Source organism: Sarcophilus harrisii, chromosome 3, assembly GCF_902635505.1.
Source record: "Sarcophilus harrisii chromosome 3, mSarHar1.11, whole genome shotgun sequence".
NCBI lineage: Eukaryota > Metazoa > Chordata > Mammalia > Dasyuromorphia > Dasyuridae > Sarcophilus > Sarcophilus harrisii.
The window spans coordinates 300955376-300976236 of record NC_045428.1 but is presented as its reverse complement, the minus strand read 5'-3'; the positions used below and the strand labels follow the sequence as shown (position 1 = coordinate 300976236).

At 35.2% G+C, this 20861-nt stretch overlaps 1 protein-coding gene across 1 annotated transcript; it reads right to left on the bottom strand.

Annotated features, from left to right (window-relative positions):
* Nucleotides 1-445: 445 nt before the first annotated feature.
* On the bottom strand, nucleotides 446-20069 carry TIMMDC1 (translocase of inner mitochondrial membrane domain containing 1). The gene is made up of 8 exons (XM_012544529.3): nucleotides 19869-20069; nucleotides 19408-19616; nucleotides 17202-17367; nucleotides 16132-16220; nucleotides 13415-13482; nucleotides 6908-6986; nucleotides 4105-4215; nucleotides 446-1232 (listed from the first exon to the last, which is right to left on the bottom strand). The coding sequence occupies exons 1-8, from the start codon at nucleotides 19962-19964 to the stop codon at nucleotides 1079-1081; spliced, it is 972 nt and encodes a 323-aa protein (XP_012399983.1). The 5' UTR covers nucleotides 19965-20069; the 3' UTR covers nucleotides 446-1078.
* Nucleotides 20070-20861: the final 792 nt, after the last annotated feature.

Genomic DNA, 20861 nt, shown 5'->3' with positions numbered 1-20861 from the left:
CTTAGTTACTGGAACCAATGAAGTACTTAATAAATTTTTTTTTTTTTAAATTTAAGACCCCCCACAATCTGGTAGTCATCTGCTTCCCAAGTGTATTTCATACTACTCTCTTAAATGAACCCTGTATTCCAGTCAAAAGAATTGTCTCTCTTACAGCCTAAAAAGTCTCTCCTAATATCTCTCCACCCTTCAATTTTTATTGTACTAAACATACTTGTGCACATGTTATCTCTTTGCAATTCCTTGGGCAGAAGTTATTTTTATCTTTGTATCCCTAGCACCTAGCACAGTACTTTGTACATAATAGGTTTAATGTTTATTAAATGTATTAACTTATAGTTGATGTTACTTAGTGGTACCTTTTATTAAACTTTCACATTCTTAAAATATCATATTAACTTTATAGCTTAAATTAGTTACATAAAATGCACATTAGACAACCATATATTGAAGTAAACCCATTTTTTAATTTAAAAAAATATATATTCAAATTGTACTAGTTTTAAAGTAATTGACAGCACAATGACTTCCCACATGCTTTTGGCCTACTTGTTTTCTTCTTTTGGTGCCTTCTTCTCATCCTCTCCTTTTAGAAGAATGGTATTAGGGGCAGCTAAGTGGTGCACTGGATAGAGCACCAGCCCTGAAGTCAGGAGGACCCGAGTTCAAATGTGATCTCAGACATTTAACATTTCCTAGCTGTGTAACTCTGGACAACTCACTTAACCCCAATTACCTCAGCAAAAACAAAAACCAAAACAAAACAAAAAAGAATGGCATTAGTGACAAAGACATAAAACTCTACTACTACCCAAGGAAGTCTTATGGGAAACATTTTCTCACATATAAAGAAAAAATACTATGTAAATAAACTCAAATTTAGGGAAAACAAAAACATAAACAGATAGCATCTCCAGCAGCCAAACTTTTGATGAGTCCGCCCAACACTGTTTACTTTATGTAATAATACAACACCACTCATGATTAAAACTTTAGGGGCATGGCCAGGGGTTCATCCAGCTTTCTTAAAAAAAAAAAAAAAAAATCTCATTAAATATCTCCTATATCTAGAATCAAACTAGTCCCTATCTTTACTATCTGTTGTTAAAGAAGGGTTTCTAGGAAGATTTAACAGCTCTTCAATTCTTTCCACGTCTATTTCTGATTGATTTTCCCCTAAGTTACGCTGAAACTCTTCAGTGACAGCATCAGTAACACGTAGCCTGGCCTTCCTGCAACAAAAGGAAACAGATCAGATACAATCCTCCTTCACATCATAACAACAACAACAACAACAACAACAAAACCCTGGCTTCTGGTTCTTATTATAAAGACAAAAGGAACTATCGACTGAAATTTGTCTAGTGAGCAAGTATTGCTATTTGCTGGTCCCAGAGAGCTGCTGTTCAGGTACTGGTCCTCTGTCAAACAGCTTCATATGAACCCTTTAATAGCAGGTCAATGATTTTTTGTTTTTTTGTTCAGTCCATTTCAGAATTGCTATTCTTAGCAGAGAAAACAGAAATAAGAAATATTCTTAATCACTTGCAGTTGTATAGCTGTACAATGACAAAATAATTGAAACTAAATGCTGCTAAAGTATGACTAAGCTTGGTTACCAAAGAACATATGGGAAGATATGTCTATATCCCACCAATACATTTTCTTGTAAAGACAGGGAACTATGGTTATATAGAACTCTGAATGTAATATAAGACTTTTTTAAAGCATAGCAGATAGTTTTTTCCTGACCTGTTTCCCCTCTTTTTTATTCTTGGCTCTCTGGGAAAGGGAGGAGAGAGAGGATACACTGGAAAATGTTTTTGATATAAAAACAAAAGTTAAAAATAAAAAAAAAATTTTTCTCAAAAATGTTATATATTTCCTAAAACTGTTACTTTAAAATATGCCCTCAAACTTCTTATTACTAAAAAATTATTGCAGCTCATTGACACCAGCAACTGTAAATTAGTTCTGAAAGAAAAATATTAATATTGTCCACAGAAACAGATTATATTCAGATCTAAAAGTACTGTAGAACTAAAATTTTTGCTTTTGATGTACATAACACCAACCCTAAGAAATATGACTTAATGTTTCTTTTCTGTGTTTAATATGCATACATAACAATAATATAATTACATTATATATCTTTACAGCTAATATTCTTTTCTGAACAATATAAACATATACATTTGCTTATATATGCCAAGTGATAATCTTTTCTGTGTAACATATGACAAAATAGTTTTTATATCCTTATACCTAATATTAGTGTTTTCTATATTATACATATATCATATATTATAAATATATTTGCTTATATCTTTTTTAAGTGTATGGTTGTAACCAAGTAGTCCTTATCTTTTTGGTTCATCTTCTTTTCCTCAATATAATTCAAAAAACTAACAAACAAAAAAACCAACGGAAAGGCCCTGAATTATTCTTCTTGTACCCAGACTCCATCTGTTGAGTTCTGGGATTACTGATACTGATTTCTTAGCACCTCTAATTGGTTTTCCTGTTATTTTTCCATCTCTTCAGTACTCTGCTCAGTAACAAGTATTAATTCTGCATTGTTTTTCATCATTTCATTCTCATCTCAACTAATCTTTCTACAATTTGCCTTGAGAATACCCTCTCAATACTCTCTGTTGTGGTACTTTACTGCCAATTCAAATTAATGTTCTGTTCAAATTACTCCACTAGTCACGTGCATTTTATTCTGTTCATACTCTATTTCCAAAGTTTTTGATCATTTTCTCAACAAATCATTTTTAATGATCTTAAATAAAGCAAAAAAGAAAAAGTTAGAGAATATTTTACTTTTTTTGTGTTTTTCTAAATCTGTGATACTATCAATTTGTGTTTATAAATTCACCTTTTTCAAAGCATTTTCCTTAAAAAAGCCCTGTAAAATAAGTAGTAAAAGTATTATTATTCCCAAACTATAAGCCAGAGAGGTTTAAGGGGTTTCTTACTCAGGGTTATATAGGTAGTTAAGAGTTAGAATCAAAATTCTAAACCAAATCCAGTGTATTTTCCATACATTTTTTTCTTCTTCTTCAAACTTTCTTAAAATTCACTTCTTTAAACAGCTTCTTATTGTAGCTATAGGGCCATAGAACTATATAATTCCAGTTCCCTATTCCTATCCATTCAGCAGAAACCACATCTACCTTCTAAATTCTTTATCATTCTAAGATTATTATTGACATGCAATAGTTTAAAATATAATAGCTAGCTGTATTTTTCAGACCTTAAGGCTTTTCCTGAGCTTTCATCTCTATTGCAAGAGGATTTAATAAAATAAATTATTTTACTGGGCTTTTTAAAAGAGCTGGCAAAAATATTTCTCTTTATAACACATCTTAATTTTTTCTGAGTTTTCCAAGGTGACAATGAAGGAGATTCTCAGCATCTTGAGAAATGTAAGCTCTAGAATGTTAACAAATATGTGAAATGTGAAATTCAAGTAAAGTTCACCCCTTGCCTATGCAGTTCCTTTCACATGTCCCTTCTTATATAAAGAAGAAAAGGAAAAATACATCAGTCAAATACAACAAGCATGCTTTTGTTTCTCCTAACAAAGGTTCACACACATAAAGAACCTCATCATATTAGAGAGAAAAATTAATGACTATCATGTTTTCCATTGACCTTCTATTTGCATTGTATATATTTACTCATTTACTTTTAATAAGGTTTGTGATTTTATGAGGGTAGGGAAGTCTTAGTGAGAAACTTCCTTTAACCATGAAGGTTGGGCCCTCCTCTGTCCCGGAGTCTTGTTTGGGGCCCTGAGAAGTAAGGAGACTTGCCGAAACATATAGTTAGTATATGACAAGAGATGAGACTTGAACTCAGGTCTTCCTGAAAAAAGCTCTCTATCCATCATGCTATATTATTTTTCACAGCAAAAATAAATGTGATAAATGTATTTAAATTAAATTTTTGTCACTTAAATTAAAAAAATTTTTTTTTATTAAATATATTTTAGAATGAGATGATATGTAAAATTAAAAAGCTGACTGGTAAGAAGCCCAATGAGGCCAAGCCCATCGGGTCTGAGAAGTGAGCCCCAGGGGCACCTTGCTTACTTACCACTCACTCAGCTTGAACTCGTAGATCTCTTTTCGCTCCTTCTGTTTTCTGTCCCAAACAGTCTCCCCTTGAAACTTCTGTATGATCATGAACATGAGTCCAAAAGGAGCACTGAGATTAAAAAGACAGAATAACTGCTTCAGAAAGCTAAACAGGCACACAGACAACAACATTTAACAATCACTTTTTTATGTTGTTTTGCTTAATTATTTAGAGTATAATAATGGCTTCTTATTACTTTGTTTTACTATTTCTGTGAATTGGGTAGGTTCAGTGAAGTGGGAGTTTTGGGGGAGAGCAAGTGAAGAGAAAAAATGCAATTTCATAACACACAAAATACTACATAGAGCCTTAAGTCACAATTAGTTAAATAATGATAAGGTGAAAATGTCTCCTGCTCTTCCACTACGGAAAGCTTTAGTTGGTACTCAGAACAATTGAGATCAATGTCAAAAAAAAAAAAACAAACAAACACCAACAATGAAACAGTTCTCTATGTAGAGGCAATAACAAAGAGAAAATCGGGAAGATGTCCTGACTGGTAAAAGATATAACATCACACCTAGAAAAAGACTCTAGGATTCATTCTCACAGGAGAAAAATAAACCAGAATTATAAAATATGTATTTCTGAGGAAAAGTTATTAACAACCTTAGGTTGATGGTATGAATGGATCCATCAAAGGTAGAGTTAAAGTAACCCTTAAAGACTCATGAGCAGAACTCCTTGTACATTGAGACAGTTGTCAACTCTTCATCACACTGCCTTGCACTGATTGATTCTGTATAGCTGATTGTTTCAAATAAACCAGAAGCTTCTCAAGATCAGGATCTGTGATTTATTTTCCTTTTCAATATCTTCCATACCTGTAAGTGTTTTGGTCCCACAGTAAGCAATCTATATATGTTAACTAAAGGTGGTTTGACTAGAGAAATTTTTTTTTTTTCTGAATCTGACTGGTTAGTTTTCATCTTTGACAATTATTAAACAATCTCTATTTAAAATGGCTTTTGTCACACATTTAAATACTTTTCCCTTCAATAAGGTAGCTATAATATTTCAAAGGAACCTGTCAAGGATGCTAAAGAAAGGTGGTTTTTTTGAGGGAGGTATACTATTTCAGAGGCTGGATGAGATGACTCTAAAGTGCTGTGCAATTCTAAACACTATGATTTTATTAATCTATAAATGCCCAAGAATGTTAGTACACAATTAGACTATACTGTTCATAACAATTTTAATTTGTTGGCTTTCACAATGAAGTTTTCAATGTGGTTAGGAGAGAAATTGATAAAAATTATTCCCTGGCACAGATAACTTTTTTCACAGATAACTATTCCTGGCAGGCTCTGATAATTGAGATCAGTTTAGTTCTGTGGTCTTAAGTAATCCAGTCAGAAATCCAAGTTATATCAACTCCTTGAGAATAAATTCTCTCTATAAGACAACTTATAGCCCATGACATCATTGCTGCCTTCCTTGGATCGGTCCATCACACTTCTCTGCCTCAAGTGCCTTGTGGTGTCTTTCCCTTTCCCCTTCCAAGCCACGTGGTATCTCCCCTAACTCCACTGTGTTTCTCAACCCCACTTGTCCTCCTTACAGCCAACTAACTCTTTTAGGGTGCTAAGTCCCTTTTACTCTGCCAGCTAAGGACATGCCCCAACCTCATAGGGTGCTCTCTTTCTAATGGGTAATTGTGAGTTTCACTGAAGGATTTGTCTTTCACATGAATTCCCACTCTATTTCATATTTGTCATTCCTGGTATCTATTGTATCCTTTCATTTTGTCTGTAATCTCTTCCCCTAAATAAATCTACCTTTTGCAAAGAGAATGGCCATTGTGAATTCTTCATAGGATCAAACCCCAGCTTTTGGTGCCTGCCATCATTTGGTGCCAAACCCCACATCATAGATCACATCAACAAAACCCACCATTTTAAAGTTATAAAATATTAGTTCTCTGAAACATCAGAGTTAGACCTAAAAGTGTTACCAAGTTATCTCATTTAAATATCATTTTTAAAGATGATAAAATTGAGACACAGATAAATTAAGTGAACTGGCCAAAGAGCATACTGGCAGTCAGTGCATAAACTGAAATTTAAAGCCAGGTTCTTCTCTGATTCCAAACCCATCACTCTTTCCATATGACCACACTGAAAGGAGATTCTGATAATGCTTTTGCATTTAAAGCTCCCTTTAGGAGTCTTCAAATATTTTTGCAAATACCCCTAGGTTGCTCCAATAAACTGGCGCTTGTTTATATCTCCATAGTCTTATTTCATCTAAACAGACAGCTATTATATTAGTGAAGAAAATCTGACCAAAGGTTGCTTGAATAGGGAAATGTTTTTTCCCTGAATTTAACAGAATCTGTTTAAAGTGGCTTTTGTCACACATTTAAATATTTTCCCTTTTAAGGTAGCTATAATACTTCAAAACAAAAACAAAAACACAAAACTGTAACTTAAATTTCTTTTCCTATCCTTAACTACAAACCACTTAGTTCAAATTCTGTTTCTATATGTTTGGAATAACCAGTGGTATTTAAAAAAGATTCATTTCTACTGAGGTCTGTCTAGAGAAAAAGTAGTGGTAGAAAAAAAGGTTTGAATCAGCACTGGATTATTATTGTATGATTAGACATAGAATATTTTAAAAGTGACAGAAGGACCCTGTCATTCTAAGAGTCATGATCTTCTAACCCTACAAAGATTAAATTTTATCTTGGGGAATATATCATAATCAGAGGCATTAATTAAAATTATGCTAATTTGGACACAAATCATGTAAAACATACCCCAGAATGGCTCCAAATAAACCACCAGCCACCAGACTAGTCAAACCCAAATGCATTCTGAAAAGACTTCCTGTAGCAGCTATTAAAAAACAGAAAAGGCAGATTTTTAAATTAAACATTGGAACTAAAAGTCTCAGTCCTTTCGTACTTTTTTTTTTCCCCATACAGTTTTTCTTCTGCTAAAATGGGCACAGAAATTCTGTTGTGTTTTTTGGTCAATACTCTATAAGCTACAGTTCCAGTATCTTTGTTATCTCTCCATTGATCTTTTTGTGTTTTCTTGCCTATTCAAAAGGGCTCTTTTCTTTTTCTCACAAGTCTTTTTCTCACAACAGTTTCACTTGTTCTCTAAGTACCATCCCTTCCCACTTCCTGCATGATCTTGCTTCCATTCTTCATTCTCTAGCATCTTTAACCTCTTTCTATCTAACTGGTTTTCCCCTTTCTGTCTCCAAAGATGAAGAAATTTTCCCATCTTAAAAATATCATTACTTGACTGAGTCCCAACTTCATCATTTACTACACATGTGAACAGGGGCAAGTAAATAAACATTACTGAGTTTCAATTTCCTTTTCTCCAAAATGAAAACATTAATACATGCCCTACGACCTCAAAGGATTATTAAAAGAAAAATTTGTTTTTCCTCTATCTTTGACCATAACTCAGCTAACTCTACCATGGGCAAATTTCTCACATGTATAAATTCTTAAATGTTTTGCTTGCTACTTTTTTTTTTTCTATAATTCTTACTGAAGTAACTCAAGGGAAAAAATTCTTTCTCTTATTCCCACCCTTATCATTTCATTTTTGTAACCTCTGCCTTCAAAAACCATTGTTATTCTGTGATTGATAATTTAAAAGCCTTGCTTATGAAATGTTTTTATCAAGGAGAAGGAGACATAAGTTTTAAAGAATAGCATCAGCATTTAAAAAACTCCTTGAAAGTTCACTGACGTCCCCTTCTAGAGTTTCTCCAGAAATTTCTAATTGCATCCTCACCTTTCTCCAGCCCAAACTGTTGACAGCAAAAAACTTAGATGTTAGAACTAGAGATCATTTATTCAAATCCCCTTACTTTAGAGATGAGGACAATGAGAGCCAGAGTTAAATGGTCTGATTAAGGCTACAAAACTAGTTAGTGGCAGGTTTGAAGCAAAACCTAACCAGAACTAGAACCTGGTCACTTTGAGAGGCACTTTGGTATGACAGAAAGCTGAATTAGACATCAACAGAATGTGAGTTCAAATACAACCTCTACCATTATTATTACAACATAAGAAGTAATGACTGTAAATTCCAAAGTTCCTTCTAGTCTCACCCTGCTGGTAGGGGGAAGGAAGGGAAATGTACATACATACCTTTTTTTTCCCCTGAGGCAATTGGAGTTAAGTGACTTGCCCAGGGTCACACAGGTAGGAAGTCTTAAGTGTCTGAGGGCAGATTTGAACTCAGGTCCCCCTGACTTCAGGGCTGATGCTCTATCCTATACATATACTTTTAAACCTAATCTGCATCAAAAACATTTTCTGCATTGCTTTTTAAAATCTAAGCAATCAACAAAACAAGAAAACAAGCCTGTATTTGTGGCATTTTCCGATTTCTAAGATATAACTGCTCACATCTAAAATTCAGCAATGACCATTTAACTATTAGCTCTCACTCCCCTTGCTTTTTGTTTTAAATCTAGAACCCTCATAGGAAATCATCATACACGAGCTAAAAGACCACTAGTCAGATATATTATAGAAGGAATTCTCATTCAGAGATCTGCTGAATGAGATGGTTTCTGAGATTCATCCCAGTACTTGCACAAATACCTGTGCCATTAGCAATTTTCCTCACAGGTCAGATATATGGAGCTGAGTTCTCTATTTTTCTCTTTTGCCGCTAAGTGGTGCAGTAGAGATCAGACTATTGGACATAGTCTGAATTTAAATCTGATCTCAGCTGTGTGGGCAAGTCACTTAAATCTGTTTGCCTCAGTTTCCTCATCTGTAAAAAAAAGGAAATGTCAAAGCACTCCAGGATATTTACTAAGAAAACCCCAAAAGAGGTCACAAAGAGACAGACACGACTGGAACAACAATCTGATACTTGACAAATGAATACTAATCCTTGCAAACGGTAGTTTTTTGCCTGGTTAGTCATAAGCATTTTCTGTTTATTTGTTCAGTTTCTATTGTTACAGTGCTTTATTGTTAATCTTTGCAAGTTATCGCTTTCTCCTTGTCCAGCACTCTCTTGCTTATAATGAAAATAAAAGCCAACTGTCACTGTTATAAATGTTAAAAAAAAAAAAAAAAAAAAAAACAAACACAAGCAAAAACAAACAAAAGAAATGACTAAAAAATTCAAAGAAACATGGGAAGATATTTATGATGTAATGCAGGATGAGACAAGCAGATCCAGGAAAACAATATATAATGACAATAAACATAAATAAAAAGAAACCTAAGATGAAGCTGAATACTGCACAATTATTATTTCTAATTTGATGCTTCAGAACACATGAAGGCATGCCTGTCCCTTTTTACCGTGGAGGTGGGGGTATAAAAAGGCTGCATACCCTGCTAGATGCAGTCATCATGTCTGTAGCTATGCTTAGTTGTTTTGTCACAAGGGGAAGTTGACAGGGACAGACTGGTGTTGGCAAATGAAAAACAACAACAACAACAACAACAAAAAGGCATGCCTTATACCATGAAAAAAATACTATGGGTAAAAGGAATTGAAAAGAAATCTCCAACTGGAAATAATACTTAGTAACAACTAACCTCCCGAAGTAAGAATGAAATTACCACAAGATACTCAATGTGGTCAAGATGTTGAATAAGAAAATGACAGGAAAATACAAGGGGAGATTGCCTCTTCAAAGAGAGCTGATGGAGCAGAATGAGACATATTTTTAGAAATGATCAACAACAAAGTGATTTGTTGTGCTTGACTCTATTTATTTGTTTTAAAGAAGGGTTTGCATTGGGAGAATGAAAGATAATTTAATGAATACCAAGTTGTTTTTTTTTTTAAAGGAGCATCAAGAAAACATTTAAAGAAAGTTCAGAAACAAATCACAAAAAAGGCAATTTGATTTCTATGTGCTGAAATTAAATGAAAGGATAGAGATTAGATTTGTGATTTCACTGGTATACATAACTCCCTAAAAAAGCCTGAGGTCTTGAAATTAGAGGACCCAGATACTACCTCCAGGGTCCAAATGTACCTGAACTCAGACCTTCCTATGTGCAGCATTCCAACCCCTATGCCATCCTGCCCCAAAAATCAGTGTGCTAGACTAGCCAAAACCAGATAGAAGAATCTGTGATCTCATAAGTGTTGATAACATCTCCAAAGATGCAGACCATCACCCATTCACCACTGCACTTCAGGGTCTCATCACCTCTCATATGGACAATTGTAATAGTCTCCTAATTGGTCTCGGTGCCTCAAGACTCTCCCTACTCCAATTTATCCTCCACTCGACTACCAAAGTGATTTCTCTAAAGTGCAGGCCTGACCATGTCACTCCTAACTTATAAACTCTCATGTCTACCTCTCAGACCAGATACAGATTCCTTTGTTTGGCGTTTTTAAACCTCTTCACAACTTGGCCCCATCTTACCTTTCTTTCTAGCCTTATCCCTTCTGGGCACTCTACAGTCCAGTCAAACAGTCCTTCTTGCTGCTGCTGATTCACAACACTCTCATCCCACCTCTGCACTCTGTCCTGGTTGTCCCTGTATTCCTAGAAGGCATCTGCCCCCCACCCCCTCACTTCTGCCTCTAGTTAACTTCAAAGATCTTCTGCAGGAGGCTTCTCCTGGCCAGTCCCCACAGTGGACAGTATCTTCCTTCCCAAGGTTACCCCTAGATCTGTTGTACATGTATGTGTTTTGTACACACCTACATATGTGCATAGTCTCATTAGATTATAAGTTCCTTGAGGGCAGAGACTTTCATTATGGTTTTTATGTCATTGGTATCTTAGAAGAGGCTTATTAATGCTTGCCTCTTTTCCCAGATGACTGTCCAGGTACTCATGTAATCTCTTTCCATGAGACTGTCTAAAATGTCATAGACATTCCTTTAGATCTCCTGACATCTTCAGAATGCCAAAGAAGCATGCTAGCTACTGGCTACCAATTATCCACTCTCAATACATGACTGCTCTATGTCTTTTTACAGTCTTACAGCTCTCTGAAGATATCCATTAAGCAACTTCTTTGCCACAGTTCTTTATTAGTAATATGCTGCAGGCTGTTCATGCCCTCCATTGACTTTTGAGTGACCCCGAAACTTAAATCTTCAGAGACTGTAGCATTTTATGACTTGCTGTCAGACTATCATCTGAAGAATATTCAATTCAATCTTGAGATTCTCCTTTCACAATGTCTTTTGTATATGTACCTTTCTCTCCATTCTTATAGCTGCCATCCTAGTACAATTCTCATTACTTCTCCCTTGGACTACTGCAAAAGCCTTCTTATAGGACTTCTTACCTCAAATCTCTTCAGACTCCAATCCATCCTCCACTTAATTGCCAAAGTGATTTTCTAGAGTGCAAATATGACCATGTCACATACCACCCTTTAAGAAACTCCAGTATCTTCCAAATATTATCCCAGGATCAAATACAAAATCCTCTATTTGGCTTTTAGATCCCTTTGAAACCTGGCCCCTTCCTCTCTTTCAAATCTTCTCTACTATATGCCTTTCACACATTCTATAATAAAGCAACAATGGCCTTCTTGTTCTTCACAGCCGACACTCTCATTTCCAGACTGTACCTTTTCACTGAAATTCTCCCTTGCCTCTCAGATGTTATCTCTCCTCACCTCTGCCTTAGTTTTCTGGGCTTCCTTCAAGATTCAGTTAAAATCCTACCTTCTATAGGAGGCCTTTCCTATACTACTGTTAGCACCTTCCCTTTTGGAATTACCTTCCATTCATACTATATATATATATATATATATATATCTCTTATATGTACAATTCTTTGCATGATGTCTCCTCTATTAGAATATGAACTCCCACAGCCAAGGAACGGTTTTGTGTCTTTTTTGTAGACAAAGAACTTTGCACACTACAGTTTGGCAAAATGGCTGTCTTACTGTAGCTCAAATATATCACTTCATCTCCCACCTCCTTCTTTGCAGGGGCTATCCTCCATATCCAGAACATATTCCCTAGTTACCTCCACCATTCAGAAACCCTGTTCTCCTTCAAGCCTCAGTTCAATTGCTACTTTCTACATGAAGTCTTTCCTAATACTCCCTACCCCATCCCCCAGCTACTATACTACTGCCTTACTCTCCTCCAAAAATGATCTTCTATGTTTCTACATATGTATCTGTTACCTCCTGAAGCAGAATATAGTAATCTATTTGAGGGCAAGAATTGTCTCTTAAAAAGATTTTTTTTAATCTTTGAATCCTCAGAACTTAGCACAGTTCAGAAAACATACCTGTTTATAAATGCTTTTTCATTCATTCATTTATTCAATTTAATTACTTTATATTATATATATTGTCTGCCTAATTAAACCATAAGTTCTCCACAGATCTTTTCACTTTCTTCTCTGGGTCTTAAGCTCTTTGCTTTAAGTGCCCCTCTCTCCTTAACTTGTTAATACCCTCCCCAATCTCTTAGGCCCAGTTCAAATACTCCCAGCCTCTTCCAAGAAATCTGATGGAGGTTCTCTTATCTCTTCTCTAAATTTCAACAGCTCTTTCCATATGCTCATTTGGTGGCATTTTAGTTCATTTACAAAAATAACCATAAAGACAAATGTAGTATTTCCCACATTAAATCATAAGTATTTTGAGGTCAAGCTTTCTTTCTCAAGATTTTAGTTTCCTACATAATTCTTAGCTTAGTGCCTAGAAGATACTTAGTAAATGTTTGCTGAATGAACAAAACTGCTTATAAATGCCCTTCAAGGACATTTACTATCTTTCTAAAAATGAGAACTATTATCTCTCATAATTAAACAAGCTAGAGAATTTGCTAATTTTAATAATTTACAGACAAATTATTCAAATTCTTAATAAGTATATCTTCCTATAAACAATATCAAATCTAAAAGATATCAGCATGAACCCAAAACTTCTGATGGGCAGTAAGAATCATCACCACTGAAATATAGGTAGATCACTCTAACAAAAAAATGACTTAATGCCACATATTGTCTAGCAAAGCTGTTCCTACATGCTAAATTATGGTATGTGGTAACTGTGCTTTACTAATCCCATTTCAATTAATTCTATTCTAGTAAACTATGTAATTTTAGTTCAAATAATTAAGTTTTTTCCCATCAAAACATCTTACATGCAGCAAGTTTCACAAACTCCTTTTACATTATAAAAGTTTTGAGGCAGAATTTCAAAATAATATACCTAGTCAAAAGATGAATTGATGCAGAAGGCCTAGAACTTTCAATGCCTTTTACTAACCATTAAGCCATTTGCATACAATGATAAATGTTTTTAAAAATTTTAAAAACCACTTACCTCCGGCAACAACAAAATGGCTCATGGCATTTTTATTTCGGTATACATTCAGACCAACACTCACTGTGCTAAAGAGATTGGGAAAAAAAAAAAAAAAAAAAGCAAGAAAAATTATGTTTTTGAGCATACTGACAGTTTTCTCCCAATATCATGACCATAAAGCTCCTCAACCCAGTTACTTCTTGATAATATTTTTAACAAAAGGAGTAGGCTAGCATTTTCATTCATTAACCCTACTCCAGATCTTTGTTACTTCTTTATTCTGCTTCAGAATCTCTATGAATCCTGAGCCTTACAATGAGGACTTTGTAAAATAAAGCTCTGACTGTTGACTACTCTTCAGCTTGCCAAGTCTCTTTACAATGAGCTAACTTAGAGGTTGAAAATGAAGAAATTAAACTACATCCAGATTGCTTCCTCCCTTTCCATTTAGAATCTTTAAACCACATTAGTAAAAAATCCATATATTCTGGTGCTGAGGACAACACACTCTACAAAGACAATCAAACATACTTTACTAAGAAATAAGCACCATACTTATATAAGTCACAACAAGGAAAATCAAAACATACACTCAGGAGATAATGAAATCAAAACTCCTACATCCAAAACCTCCAAGAAAAGTAAGGAATGGTCTCAGGCCATGGAGAGCTCCAAAAAGGCTTTGAAAATCAAGTAAGAGAGATAAAAGACACTTTAGGGGAAAAAAAAAAGTCACAAAGATATATTCATCCCACTAACACTTAGTTGATAATGCTGGGAACTGGTTCAAACATTCTGGAAAACTTGGAATCCTAGGGGAAAAGTCATTAAATTATTTATAAGTATTGACCCCAATATTGGATACATATCACAAAGAGATAAATGTCAGAAAGAAAGGTCCTTTAACAAAATATTCCTAGTGGCACTCTTTGTGGTAGCAAATAACTAAAAACAAAGTAAGTGCTGACAATCAAAGAATAGCTGGACAAATTGTGGAATATGTCCCTTGGGACATTCTATTCAGCTTACTGTGATGGAAGCCAGGTAAAATCAGTAACATTTTCATTATCTTACTTTATTAAATAACTGGTAAAATAAAACATCATCACATAAACACTCTTGTGCACTTGCTTTCTCTCAACTCATGCACAAAATGGCATGATTTCTGTGAAATATTATTTTAGTTATTGATTAAAAAATTATAGTCTTGTTTGTAAAACATGAAACTGGCAAATGCCACTCATGCATAATTTAAATAATGACACCAAAAAATACACATTTGGAGATGGGGTGGGGGAATCTGAATATCCAAATCTGTGAAGGATCATTTATTATGAAGGAATTATAACTATCATACACATTATATGAGTATTAAAAATGTATCAATTGGAGACTACTGTTCATTGTCAAAACAATCATATTCTTAGATAAAACACCTTTTGACCAAATTAGCATTTCATGCTGTATGTAAGTAAAGGATTGATAGATACACTTAGGAAAGTATGTTCTCAAATTCTACATTTAATTCTAATGCTATAAAGTGCATATGAGTGATACGGGATGAGCTCCATCATGTCTGCCAACCCTACCTCAGCCTCTGAAGAATACCCATGTCATGGTTGGAATGCCTGCATTTCACTTCTGTCACCATTCCTCAAAATCTGCTCACCATACAGTAACAGACACCATCGTCCTACTGGACACTTGGCAGAGACCCCCACTGACATCATATTCCACCCCTTAGGGAAGATTATTCAGCTTCCTTTTTACAGGAAGCCCACAGGACCATATTATTTCAAATGTTAATGCAGATAGGAAAAATACAATTAAGATATGCCAAAGGCCACATTTGCATTGCTGCCTAATACTTTTAAAGACATATTGTTAGAAGATAGCAGAGTGAAAGGCTATAAGAAATCAAGTTTCTCACAACAGCTCTCAAAATTAATATAAATTCAAGAAAGAATAAATCTCAAAATAAAATTAAAGCTCACCAAAAAGATAATGATGAAATGGAAGAAAAAGAAGAAAGATGCAACAATCTAAAAATATTCATAGATGTTGAAGTGGATCATTCCACATTCAAATAAATTAATGGAGGAGTTCAAATAGGCAAGAAAATCACAAGTAGTACTATGTTAAAAAGAAGTACCCAATGCTCTGTGGGAGAACTGAACTGCATGATGTCCCAAAGAAAAAACCTCAGGCAGAGATAATGGAAAGTCTCAGTTTTGGTGAGTCTTTCCATATGTAACATGTTTTATTTTGTCAAAAAGGATGATAATTAACACTGTAAAATTAAACACAAATTCCTGGTCAATATTAAAAGTTGGCATCTTGTAAAAAAAATCATTATTAAATCACACAAAAAAATTGTGGAATATGAATATGACGTCATTGTATTATATCATAAAAATGCAAATGAGGAATTTTTTTAAAAATGAGACTGGTATAAAATGAAGAAAACAAAACCAAAAGGATACACACAAAGACCAAAATAACATAAAGAATAACAACACTAAAAAGCAGTTAGCCCTTAAGGAAATGCAAGAAATAAAAAGTATCCATTCCTGTTTCTCTGAGAAAGGGATAGATACTTTTTTCCTCTTTGAAGAGAGATAGCAGTTATGAATTTGGAAAGATGCAGTCCTTAAGTCAGTTTTTTAAAATATAAAGTAATAAAATGCCTTACTGAAAGTGTTCTTTGTTCTCACCAGTATTCAAAGAGAGCTTACTTAAATATAGTCACAAAGACGGCTGTTCTCCAACCCCATCTCCAGCCATACCGGATAAATCCTCGGATGGCAGCTCTATGGGCAGATTGCTGAAATGGAGGGAAGTTTGATTAGCTGTCTGATATGGCAGAATTATGTGTAGAAGAGTGAGTCAGATGGGAGGTACTCCTATGGATATATATGTAAGATATATTAAAAAGAGGTAGAATCATTACCTTAACTAAGTGAACTGGGTTTTCCTCTGCCACAAATTCTAAAAATTAACAATATAACTATGCTATACATGATTATGATAGGACAGTACATATTTTAATAAAGTCTCATATTTTGTTATAATATATTGTTAAATACACTCGACATCTAAACACAAGAGATAAACTGATTATGGACCTATTATTTATGGACTAATTATGAAACTGACATTCTATCAAACAGTAGAAGGAAAATTGGGAAATGTTGACATTAATCATAACTATTTAGTGAGTACCTATATGTGAAATACAAAAGCATAAGATATGGTTTCTGCCTTCAAGGAATTCTTGTTGGGGAAATGACATATATATAAGAAAACAGGAAGATATTAAGTACTGTTTTACATGGTAGAACCTAAAATATTATGAGAAATCAGAAAAAGAGATTAATATGGTCTGGAATATTCAGGGAAGGTTTCATGAAAGAATAAAACTCCTGGGGATTGAAAGAAAGGCAGAATTTAGATAAATGGAGGAGAATCATAAAGAAATTACAGGCAGAGAATATAATATAAGCAAAAAGAGAAACTAAGAATGAATGAGGCGTCTAGAGAGAAAGAAAAAAGACTAATCAACTCTGTTCAAATGTTTACACTTATGTACATCTGTACTTTTTGGTGTTAATTTAACAGGTAAATATGGATTTTTCCTTTTCCTAACCTCGTCAATTCAACTTTCCTCCCACACATCAGTACAATATTTAGTTGGACTAAATATTTCTAGTCATAACATCCTGACAGAACATCATTTAGTAATATAATTTTCAAAACTGGTTAGCAACCAAATCTTATCATGCTTCTTTTAAAAATATATACATACCATAGCATCAAACTGGCTAGAATAAATCTCTGCATGGCTCTGAGAAATATAACGTTGTTTGGCATGACGAAAAGCAGGTATGCCACCATATATCCAGCCAACAACTGCTCCTGAAGCTGCTGCTTTGTAAATATATTCAATTTCCTGTGGAACTGGCAGGTGTTCACTGAAACATCAACAAAAAACCAAAGTAAGTTTCAATTCTTCACACCAGCTCACTTAAGAGTTATCAATATTAATGAAAATTTCTACTTTAACTCCACCTCAGAATATATATTCTATAGACACTAATACTAAGGAATTCTCATTTTAAAAATCAAAAATGTTCACTGAAACATCAACAAAAAGACAAAGGAAGTTTCAATTCTTCACTACACCAGCTCACTTAAGAGTTATCAATATTAATGAAAATTTCTACTTTAACTCCACCTCAGAATATATATTCTATAGACACTAATACTAAGGAATTCTCATTTTAAAAATCAAAAATGTTCACTGAAACATCAACAAAAAGACAAAGTAAGTTTCAATTCTTCACACCAGCTCACTTAAGAGTTATCAATATTAATGAAAATTTCTACTTTAACTCCACCTCAGAATATATATTCTATAGACACTAATACTAAGGAATTCTCATTTTAAAAATCAAAAATGTTCACTGAAACATCAACAAAAAGACAAAGGAAGTTTCAATTCTTCACTACACCAGCTCACTTAAGAGTTATCAATATTAATGAAAATTTCTACTTTAACTCCACCTCAGAATATATATTCTATAGACACTAATACTAAGGAATTCTCATTTTAAAAATCAAGAATATCTTCCAATTAAAGACAAGAAGAATCTTAGGATCTAGAAGTAGAAAAGATTGTTAATACTATATAATCCAATTTTAATTTTAAAAAGACAAATTTAAGAAACAAACAAGAATATGCCCAAATTCATGTGGCCAAAGACTCGTAGAATCTGAGCTGGAAAATATTTCAGATACCAACAGGTCTATTATCCCTTTGTGCTCAACTGCTCTACAACATCCCTAAATGGCCATCCAATCTATGCTGGAAGGTCTCCTCTACTATCCCTTAATCTCCTCACACTCCTCCATCCTTTGGGGCTCCTTATTCACAAAATGGAACTCTCCATCTTCATCTCAAGAGTCAAAGTCTCCATAAAGCAGAGTTAAAATATTAATTTAGGACTTTTTGATTCCAAATTCAGCATTCTGGCCATTATGTTAACTACTACTACTATTAAGAATTAAGGCACTTTAAAGTTCAACTGGGCTAAATCACAGACGAGCAACCATAATTCTGACAAGAGGAGGCCGGAATAATAAAACCTGAGGAAATGACAATTTTGGGTTTCTTTCTTATCATCTGATAATGAAGGGGTTGAACTAGATTATCTCTAGGATCTCTTCCTCTGAAACTATTTTAGTTTCCTGGGTCAGACAACTTCAGGTAAATCAATTAAAGGAATTGTGAACTGAAGTCTTTTTTTTTTTTTTTTTTTTTTTTTGCTGAGGCAATTGGGGTTAAGTGACTTGCCCAGGGTCACACAGCCAGGAAGTGTTAAGTGCCTGAGGCCATATTTGAACTCTCCTGACTTCAGGGCTGTGAAGTCTTTTATTCTTAACAAAGCTATTAACCATACCTGGATGTTACCACTAGAAAATGTGATAGGCTTTTCAGATAATTACAGACTTACAAGCTATTTTAAATATTTTAAAATGAATATGTATTTTATATTCATTTATATATTTCAAAATGAAATCATTAAGGATAAATTTATCCTTAAATCATTAAGGATAAATTTTAAGCATTAAGGATAAAGTTTAATAAGGGATAAGTGGGAGTAAGAAAAAGACTAGACATGTATACTTATTATGTATCTAAGTTATATTTTAACATATTTAACATCTAATGGTCATCCTGCCATCTAGGGGAGGGGGTGGGGGGGGGTAAGAGGTGAAAAATTGGAACAAGAGGTTTGGCAATTGTTAATGCTGTAAAGTTACCCATGTATATATCCTGTAAATAAAAGGCTATTAAATTTAAAAAAAAAAAAAAAAAAGAAAAAGACTAGAATCTCAAAGTTCAACTTCAGGCCTATGATAGATAGATTGTACTTGGGCTAAACTCTATTCTTCAACTTCCCCAATAAACATGCATTATTACTAACGTAACCATTGATTATGATATTTACTCTCTGACAAAGAGCTCCTTCAGGCGGTCCCATCCTGACTCTGGGTAAAGTGGGCCTTTAATGTGAGGGGGTAGGCTCTTCTCATAGGAAGGGCTCGAGTCAGTTGCCGCGGCACTTTCTTCAGCGAGGACTTTTGGAAAAGGGACTAGGCTCTCCCACGCTCTTCTCCAACGGGCCTTCGTAGGTCTCTCCATCCCAGCGTCCTGGCGCTGTGAAAACAGTCAACAGACTACTAAGGGAGGTCTTCGTACGTTAAAAAGGCAGGGACGAGAAATAGAAAGGTAGGAAGAGACTGATGGGGGAAAAGGAGGAGAAAAAGGAGAAAAGGCTGATACTTCCCACATTTATATGGGTTTGTGCTGTCCATTCTAAGGGTGTACGCTCCACATACACGAGTACACAATACACAAGCCTACAACACCAAGCGGACGGAGCGAGCGAGCCCAGGGGCGGGCTCTTACCTTCGTGTCCTCCCCAGTTCGGGGCCCCGAGACGCGTCGGCGAGTCCTCAAGGGCAGCGAGGGGCAAGGAGCGTCAAAGTTCCAAATCCACCTCATATATCTGCTCGCTTGAGGCGCTCTTTTAATTTTCAGCCTCCTCACCAATCAAAAAAGAAAACCGGAAATGGGGGGCTGGACGAACATGACCTCTAAAGATTCCTTCCGGCTCTAGGATTCCGTCCTCTACCGGTTTCTCGGGCGTCACCCGGAAACTCTTCCCCGCAGCTGACAGGAAGTGCTGACGGATCCCGTCTACGCGGGCGGCCTCCACTCCGCGACGCGGCTGCGCGGGACGCCGTTGCCTAGTGATTGAAGGAGAGTGGGCGTCTTTCCCTGCCGCCGCCGCCGCTCTTCTTCCGTAATTTGTGAGATCCATCCGGCGCTCTCTTCTTTTACCGATGAGGAAACGGAGAAAGTGATTACTCAGGCACACTGCGGAAGATCTGAGATTACAGAGAAACGGGGATTTGACGCTCTTCCTAGAGAGGATAAATAAATAAACATATAAATAATAAAGTATTTATCAGGCGGCTCCCGTGTGCTTACATCCCGTAGAGAGGGAGGGACGGAAGCCCAGAAGGACGAGGGCACCCCCATGACCCCGCAGAAGAGCCTCCTCTACAGCAGCCCGGCATTCTCGTAATCGTGCGTCCGTTGAGATAAGGGTGCAAATCACATACATTGTATCTAGAATATACTACGACACATTCAACATGTATAGGACTGCTTGCTATCTGGGGGAGGGGAGGAGGTGGAGGGAGGGAGGGGGTGGAGGGGGGAGGGGAAAAATCGGAACAGAAGTGAGTGCAAGGGATAATGTTGTAAAAAAAAATTACCCTGGCATGGGTTCTGTCAATAAAAAGTTATTAAAAAAAAAAAAGAAAGAAAGAAAAAGAAAAGAAAAAAAATTTTTTTTAAAAAAAGAGAGAGATAAGGGTGCAAATGAACGCTGTC

What these genes read in the sequence shown, in the direction of transcription:
- TIMMDC1 (XM_012544529.3), bottom strand. Translation starts at nt 19,964, where the DNA reads ATGAGGTGGATTTGGAACTTTGACGCTCCTTGCCCCTCGCTGCCCTTG. An exon ending in GAACTGGGGAGGACACGAAG is followed by an intron (nt 19,617 to 19,868) that starts GTAAGAGCCCGC and finishes CTGTTTTCACAG; the next exon opens with CGCCAGGACGCTGGGATGGA. An exon ending in TTATTTGGAGCCATTCTGGG is followed by an intron (nt 4,216 to 6,907) that starts GTATGTTTTACA and finishes TTTTAATCTCAG; the next exon opens with TGCTCCTTTTGGACTCATGT.